Here is an 8,985-nt window from a genome sequence, read left to right on the forward strand (position 1 = left end):
CAGACCAAAATATCATGTTTTGGAAAATCAGGACTGGAGTATCCCCGACCTCGGATCTCTACAAGTGTAGGACATGACAGTCAGTGCGTAATCGACCTCAGGTCTCTACAAGTTTAGGACACGACAATGAGCGCGCAAGCGTATCAAAGGCAAGTGAACCTATGACATGGGGGGAAATGGTTCTACAATAAAGGCCAAGATAGCAGATCATAACTGACTAGAACAGAGTACTACATGTGCTAAAACTGAAGAAGGGTCTGTTCATACAAGTAAAGAAATGCAACGCATGAAGCATCTTCACAGCAACAACGCCCAACAAACAAACATGTGTACAGTACGTTTCAAGCCTCTTAGTTCCAGTTACTCTAGCGATGATGCAAAAAGCTCGTCCATAGATTCAGAGTGGAGATCAACATTTTATGTAAATGAGTTATGTAGGCTTGAGAGGCACCGGGAAACGTTTTAGTGCAAGAGTGGCCTCAGTTGGAATCATTTTATGGCTGGGTAGCCAACGTGTAAGAATATTTTGGTCTATTTAGAAACAAGGTACAATCAGCGTTGGATTAAACTGATGCTTTGTACTTCAGATTGCTAGTGATCCTATCACAACTTGATTTGTGGGAGCATAATCTATAAGGGAGGATTAGACTAGGATCAACATGGGATTTCTTGAGAGCAGTGGAAGGGCAATTGTAGCTAGGGCTGGCCCTAGCTGCAGATATTGTTTGTGAGGGTCTGGGGCACAGGGCAGAGAAAGAAGCTGCATCCTCAAATCAAACAAAGACAAGGAACATTCATATTGAATATCTATATTAATTTCGATCCATACACCCATGGTCTTGGTTTTTGGACATGACATGCATATATAGCAATATACTATCAGCATTAAACCAAACCATACTACTGATCCATTTTTATTTACACCCTTCTCGAAATAGGCTTTCGCCCCGCTTTATAAACAAAGCCATCATCATGTCCATACAACAAGTTTCAAATGCAACGAAAGGGGCATCAGCACAAACACGCTCAAAGAAAGCATAAGAGAAATAAAGAAAAAAGACCACCAAGTGGACGCAGACTCAAAGGGCCTGTCAAATCCTGTTAGGCATACAACCAGCCAACAACAGTTGGAATGGGAGTGGTCCATAAGCTAAAAACAACTGACAAAGCTTAAAGAAGCAACAGTGACTAGTCAGCGACGTAAACATCAGTCGAAACTAAAACACTATGAGCAGATAAGTGAGAAAAGAAGCAGCTAATTTGTCAATACCCCGGTGATAAATCTGTAAAAGAACATTCGAATTTAAGCATAACCTTGAGACGTGTGGCAGGGATAAGTATTGGCTAGCAGGCATGAACAATAAGGCAATAAGACAATCTAGTTCCTTCTTACCACATATCCAAAATTTGAACATGGACTGTACTCGATTTCTCAAAAAAAAAAAACATGAATTGCTTTTAGCAATAAGAAACCTAGTTGTTCAATTGCTGAGACTAACTAAAAGTACCCGCAAAAAAAAAGAGTCTAACTAAAAGTGTTTGTACAATGGACAGTAACTAATGAGCAGAAGCTTCAGTGTTACCATCTGCACATGTACTACACCAAAGGATACAACAAATCTTCAATATCTTAAGATGCCAAGGCTGAACTTGGTAGGGCACCTCTTGGCACAACCGCACAAGCTGTGCCATACATATCAGCGAGCCCAGAGACACTGTCCTTCTGACAATAATGAACTTTGATTTCATAGTCTCCTCACAATGAGCAATTAATGGGTAAAACCTAAAGTTGTTCAACAATCCATTTGTCCGCAGGACCTTTCACGATGACGCCAGGGAACCAGACACAAGCCCTTTATCAATGCACAGCGTACTCTGGCTCTGAACCGATATCACAGATCAAAATATCAGTCTTGCGGAGACAAGACTCCTCAGATAATTTCAAAAGAACAGATTCAGTGTCGTGGGCGATCATCTCCTTTTGGTGGTTTCCCAAGACATGCTGGTGCATAATCATCAGCGAGGCCTGGAACAATATCCTTCTAAGAATCCACAAGCTTCTGTAGAAACTTCTTCTTGGCCAGCAATGCTGTGGTATAGTAGTCCAACTCCACATCCAGTAACCCGTTCTGACTGAGAAGCTTGAACAAGGAGTACCAGGGCAACAACCGCTTCTCAAGGCTATACATGATTAACACTGGCCTTGGAGCAATGTACAATGCCTGCAAACCGACATCCCTCATCTAGAACTCCACAACTCGCTTAATCTTTTTGTCAGATAAAGCCAGGATAAGCGCCGCCTTCTTAGTGATCATGAACAAATCATCCTGTCAAAACCTCAGTTTATATAAAAGTTGTATTTTTCCTGGCGAGAACGCAAGAAGGCGTGTGTCAAGGTTGGAGGTGAGGGGGTATTTTCCCTGCGCGAGCCGCGGCATACACATCAGGGAGCTCAGGAACACTCTCCTTGTAATACTCAATAAATCTTGACCTGAAGTACCTCTCACTCTCAACAACCAATGAGCAATAGTCAGAACTCAGAAGTCCCTTGCCCTGCAGTATCTTCATGACAATATATCGAGGCTCAAGCCTCGCCTTCAGGCTGTAAGTGATCAGCGCAGGCCTGCGCACGATGTACTCTGGCTCAAGACCAACCTTGTTGATCAGGAACTCTACCGTGTTGCGCAGGTTGTCCTCAGATGATCTTAGGAGGCTTGGGTGCTTGACGACTGCAATTTTCAGCATGTCGTCGGAGCAGCAAGGGTCTTCTTCAGTAACTCCATTCTTGCAACAAGCTTCTCTTGGGTTACCCAGAAGACGGTTGCGAGCGCATATATGAATAGGCCTGAGCCACGTGGTACCCCGAGCTCATCTGCGCGTGCGACCAATGCCTGGAGTTTTTCTGGGCTGCAGACGATCACCTGCGTCCCACTGAGGCCGGTCTTGGCGAGATCAGGGATATTAAAGCCGCAGCGCAGAAGTAGCTCGACGTTGGGCTTAACCACTGTGTCAATGTCACACGTTAGGAGGGCACCACCTCCCACAGCCCCCCTCGACACGGCCTTGATGAACTCGTCGAAGGAGCCGAACAATGGGATCCAGAACTGAAGCCTGCTGGCGACGTCGCAGGAGCGCAACGCGGGGGCGCCGGTCAAGACGAGGCTCGCGATCTTGGAAGGGGATAGCCCGAGATCGCGTAGCTTGGCGATACGGGGGGCGAGGGTCCCGTCCACATTGGAGCAGAGGAACTTAGGGTCGGCGGCGACGACGGCGGCGATGTCGGAGCTGGAGAGGCCGAGGCCCGAGAGGAAGGTGCGGACGGCGTCGGGGTTGGAGGGGGACCTGAGATGGGAGGTGGACCTGGACGCCTTGAGTGATTGCGCCCGGGTGAGGCCGCAGGTGTTGACGACGTAGTCCTGGACGGAGAAAGGGGAATCGGCGGAGGGGGTCGCGGTGGCGGTGGCGGTAGTGGTAGCGCAGAGGTGGCGGTGGAGGGAGGTGAGGGGGGAGGTGGGGAGAGGGGACGCGCCGCCGTCGCGGAGGAGAGAGAGCAGCCGCTTTTGGAGCCGGAGCATGGCGGCGGCGGCGGCGGCGGAATGCTCGCTGTCGGGGGGTTTGTGGTAGGGTTGGCGATGGTAGGGAGCCAGTTCGGTGTGGGTACGAGGAGTTTAATTGGGGAATTTGATTATTTGCGCCTTATTACTTTGCACTTTGATAATTTGCCACAGCTTACATTGGATTTGATATTTTTCCACATCTTACTTTGGACTTTGATTATTTGCCCTTGCCCACGAGAAAAGACGAGATTATCCCTGCTCCACCCCATTGACCACGCACCGCGTGGACAAAATTACTGTTCTGACCCTTAAGGCAAACTAAATCCCGATTTGACCTCGTTCCGAAAAAAATTTCGTTTCTGACCTTTTTCGGTGACGCCAAGGTCCCTGGCGTCTGGGTTACGAAGCAGACGCCGGGGTCCCTGGCGTCTGGCCCCTGGCCCGCACTGCCCGCCTGCCCGTTGACCTGCTGACGTGGCAAAGGGGCCAGACGCCAGGGACCGTGGCGTCTGGCCCCGGTAAGTGGATAACCCCACCGGGAGAGTGTGTGGGTCCCACCCCACACACTTTCCCCAATCCAGCCCGAGCTTGAAGAAGAGCTGCTGCCTCCCCACTCTCTCTCACCCCTCAAGCTCCCCCCTCAAATCCTCTCCAAAAGGTACATCCCTTAGGTGGATCTTTCCATCACTTTGTTGCTCTTGTTAATCTCTCCCAAATCATCCAATTATTTTTTGTTAAGTCTTGTCCTTTTGGTTGCATTTTATACATGTTGGTGGAACCCTAGTTCATGTTTTCTCCCCCTTATGTTAGTGTGAATGGCTTGGTTAACTTTGATAATATAGTGCTATGCATGGTGTGTAGTAGGAATATATGTTTGTTGAGTAGAAAGATTGGGGGTTAGGGTTAGTTAGTGATTAGGGTTAACTTTGCTTAGTGTGTTAATTAGTGATTAGTGATACTTTTGTGGACATCGCCAATAATTTAGTGTTGATATGATTTGGATATAATAAGATGTATTTGGATAAACACCAATTCTCATTGAGGTCTTAAATGCATTCATGTAATTTTTAGATGGAGAGACTTGTTAATGTTCATTACATTGACAAGGAGGCATTCTTGAGTAACAATGCCGACACGGGTGAGGAACCATTGGTTTTTGATAGAAGCCCTAGCTATGAGGATGTTGTTGCAAAAGTGAGACAAGTCTTGAAGTGGATGGACACCAATGTTGATGTTAAGTTAATAGGAAGGTATGATGTTGGAGTTGGAGCCAAATCTCGCTTGAAAAGTATGCCTATCACCTCGGATTTGCATTGGGATGTATACAAGGAAAAAGTATCCCAATCGGAAGACAAGTCACTTGAATTGTTTGCCACCACTGAATCTCCTCGGTTTACCTTTGATTTGAACCGGCATGTCTCTTCCCCAATGGATGACATGAGCGAGAGGACAATGGTGCCACTTGTTGAGCATAGGGTTGTGGTTGATGCCCCCAATGTTTATCCCCCACCATGTCCCCGTGTACCAACTATCAAAGCAAATGAGGTTGAGTTGTATGCCCCCAATGCTTCTAGCCAACCACCAACTAGCCAAGCAAATGAGGTTGAGTTGTATGCCCCCAATGCTTCTAGCCAACCACCAACTAGCCAAGCAAATGAAGTTGAGGTGATTGCTAGTGACGGAGTAATTCAAGAGGATGAAGATGCTTATGATGACGACGAAGAGCAAGAGGAAGGGTTTCATGGCAATGATGTTGGTGACTTGGATGTGTACATAGCGCAAAAGGACATGGATCGTGACTTGCCTTTTAGGCGTCAATATGCGTATGACTCGGATGACGAGGGTCCAGTTGAACAGTTGGACGAGGATGGATTCACAAAGGAGGAGAACCAAATCCACTTTGAGCTGACGGGCTTACAAAAAAGAACTCACTTATTTAAAGATCTCGGCCTTGCCCATAAAGCTGTTGTTGATGGTGGAATGAGAATGACGGCGATTGAGCCAACACCATGCCCGGATCCAGGAGAACCAAGGGTGGAGAATGAGGACGAGAATGCTTATTTGAAGAAAGGATTGAAGTTTCTGAGCTTGCCTATGCTGAAGTTTTGGTTGGCTGACTATGCCATTCGAAACCATAGGCCAATTTATGTTGAGCACTCCGACATGAAATTGCGTTACACCGTGGTGTGTGAGCAAAAGGAATGCACATGGAAGGTTCGTGCAAGAAAGCTTAAAGAAACCGAAGAATGGGTGTTAACAAGTTGTGATACCACTCATAGATGCAAACCGCCATCGAAACGACTTAGAAAGACACACCGTCAACTCACATCTGAGTATCTTGGATACAAATGGATGAAAGACATAGCCTTTGATCCCACTGTGAAAGTGAGGTTTCTCATGCGGACGGTGAAAAAACAATTTGGTTATGAAGTCAAGTATGGGAAGGCATGGAAGGCAAAGGCAAATGCTATTAGGATGTTGTACGGTGGTTATGAAGAAGCATACAACCAGCTCCCAAGGTTGTTGGCCGCCATTGCACATAGGAACCTGGGCATGTTTCATGTGGTCGAGGATCACGAGGGAGTGTTCCACCGTGCCTTCTGGAGTTATGGACAATGTGTGGAGGCGTTTCAGCATTGTCGTCCGGTCTTGTCTATAGATGGCACGTTCTTGACCGGTAGATATAAGGGCACACTAATGGTAGCAATGGCGCACTCATCAAACGACAACGTGTTGCCATGTGCATTTGCTTTGGTGCCTTCCGAGCACCAAGACAACTGGGAGTGGTTCATGGGTCATGTTAGGCACAACGTGATTGGGGCTAGGGAGGTATGCATCATATCGGACCGACATCATGGCATACTCAAGGCAATGGACATTGTTATTCCAGGATTTCCAAAGCTTCACCACAGATGGTGCATGAGGCATTTCGTGGCCAACTTTTACCGGGCATGTAAGAGCAAGGAGCTCAGCAAAGACCTTACCCATGTATGTGTGGCCTTCACCACCCAAGGTTTCGATGCTCGGTACAACAAACTCTTTGCAGCGGTGAACGAAGGGGGAAAAGACTTCTTAACTAGGAATTTAAGTGAGAAGCACAAGTGGGCACGCGCTCATGACGATGGTGGTTGGCGATATGGCGACATGACGAGCAATCTCGTAGAATGTTTCAACAATGTGTTGAAGGGTGCTCGTGCTTTGCCGGTGACTGCAATAGTGGAGTACACCTTCTTCAAGCTTAATGAGTACTTTCAGAGGCATTCTGAAGAGACTGCAAAATGGATAGGTGAAAAAAAGGATTATCCGGAAAAGGTTGATGAATGGTTGCAGTTACAAGCAAGCAAGTCTTCACGACAACAAGTTATCGTATTCGATAGACTTGAAATGATCTATCAAATTGATGAGCCAGGTGGCACAACACGAGATGGTAGACAATATGGTGGTGCTGCATTTGAGGTGAAACTGAAGACTCGGTGGTGCCAGTGCGAGAGGCCTAGTAAGTATCATTGGCCATGCTCGCATTTGATAACGGCGGCGAAGGCGAGAAACATACATGTTAATGATGGAAAAACCGTGAGGATGCAAGAGTTCCATGTGGAAGCTACTAGGTTGACATGGGCGCCAAGATTTCACCCTTTCTTGGACCAATCACAGTGGCCTGAGTACCATGGCCCTCATATTAGGCCAGACCCTCTTCTGAAGGTGGAGACGAAGGGTAGAAGGAGAACTAAGAGGTTCAGGGGTGATATGGATGACCTGGCTGGATACACTGGCATGAAACAATTTGGTAGCGGTCATTTCATGGAGGCTCCTGACATTATCAACTGTGGGGTGTGCGGTGAAGGGGGACACAATGAGCGGACATGCAAAAAAAAGAAAACCAAAAAAAGAAAAACAAGTCGTGGAGGCGGCACCGATGGTGAAAGAGGTGGAAGAGGTGACGGTGGTGGTGGTCGAGGAAGAACGAGCGTCAGAGGTGGTAGTGGTGGTCGTAGAGGGAGCACAAGTGCTAGAGGTGCTAGTGTTCGTAGAGGGAGCACAAGTGCTAGAGGTGGTGGTCGAGCTAGCACAAGTGCTAGAGGTGGTGGTCGAGCAGCCACAAGTGCTAGAGGTGGTCGTGGTCGAAGAGGAAGCACAAGTGCTAGAGGTGGTCGTAGAGGAATGGTTGATAATGGATCGGCCTTCGGTTATTTGTTTAATCCAGATGGTTGATCTAATAATAATGGTATATTATTTGTTCATACAATTCCTAGCATTTATGCATTTGCTCTCTTAATGTCTTGTGCTAACAATTGTTCTTTTTGTAGGCATGGCTTCATCCGGTTCCAGGACGAGGCCACCGTGCGCGGACCAAGAGGACATGCCGAAGACGTGGTTGGAGGCCAGTTTGGACAAGAAGAAGGAGAAGGATGTGCCCACACCACCATGTTGGTGTGGTGATGTTTGCAAGCTGAAGGTGTCCACTGACCGCAACAAGTCATGGACAGAAGGTAGAAGGTTTTTCGTGTGTCCCAACTATGCACATGATCGTCGAAGGCCAACTAACGCATATGACATACCACCGGTATGTTAGGTGTACATATAAAAAACATCAACAAGTTGTCACTCATATGTCTAACAAAATCATGGTTTATATGTAGTCCCCTCCTCCACTTTGCAAGTACTTCACTTGGATAGATCACGAGGTACCAAAAGATATCCAAGAGGACCAACGTGCAGATTGGTTACGGAGGCAGCGCCTATTCGAGGAGTCCTATGCACGGGGATTGGAGCGGGAGCGTCGTGAGAAGGAGGCTCGTGAGCGCAAGAAGCGTGAGCAAGAGAGGGCACGCAAAGAGAAGGCGGCTCGTCAAGAAGAGAGGGCAAGCAAACTTGCAAGGGCTCGCGATGCACGAGAGGAGGACGAGGCACGTGACAAGAAGGGAAAGTGGCCCCGGACTACTCAGTAGACAAATGGAAAGGCACCGGCGTCGATGATGAACTGTCGAGACTTTGTTTAATGTATGAACTTATTATTCGAGACCTTGTGTGGTCATGAACTATTTCTGTCATTCGAGACTATTTGAGATTATGTGCAAACTATGTTCGTCATTCGAGACTAGTTGTTATGCTTTGTTCATATTTTTGGTTGAGAGTAGCATGCTTTGTTCATATTTAACAGTGTTTGCTAGTTGTTGCTAAGCAAAAACTTTAACAAGCTGTGTGCAAAAACACCAGGCCCACACCCAGACGCCAGGGTGCATGGCGTCTGCCTCCCAGATCCAGACGCCAGGGTCCCTGGCGTCTGGCTTGCTTTGCTCACGCAGGTGACCAGACAGGCCGTCTGGTGTGTCTGATGGACACCCAGACGCCAAGGTCCCTGGCGTCTGCCTCCCAGATCCAGACGCCAGGAACCCTGGCGTCTGGCGTGCTTTGCTCACGCAGGTGA

At 47.6% G+C, this 8,985-nt stretch overlaps 1 protein-coding gene and 1 pseudogene across 1 annotated transcript; one reads left to right on the forward strand and one right to left on the reverse strand.

Annotated features, from left to right (window-relative positions):
* Nucleotides 1-1,014: 1,014 nt before the first annotated feature.
* On the reverse strand, nt 1,015-3,652 carry LOC123162034 (uncharacterized; annotated as a pseudogene).
* A 4,199-nt stretch (nt 3,653-7,851) lies between these two features.
* LOC123155705 (U1 small nuclear ribonucleoprotein 70 kDa-like) lies at nt 7,852-8,622 on the forward strand. The gene is made up of 2 exons (XM_044573855.1): nt 7,852-8,121; nt 8,198-8,622. Exons 1-2 carry the CDS (start codon nt 7,867-7,869, stop codon nt 8,504-8,506), a joined length of 564 nt encoding a protein of 187 aa, XP_044429790.1. The 5' UTR covers nt 7,852-7,866; the 3' UTR covers nt 8,507-8,622.
* The last annotated feature ends 363 nt before the right edge of the window (nt 8,623-8,985 follow it).

Source organism: Triticum aestivum, chromosome 7B (assembly GCF_018294505.1).
Source record: "Triticum aestivum cultivar Chinese Spring chromosome 7B, IWGSC CS RefSeq v2.1, whole genome shotgun sequence".
Lineage (NCBI taxonomy): Eukaryota > Viridiplantae > Streptophyta > Magnoliopsida > Poales > Poaceae > Triticum > Triticum aestivum.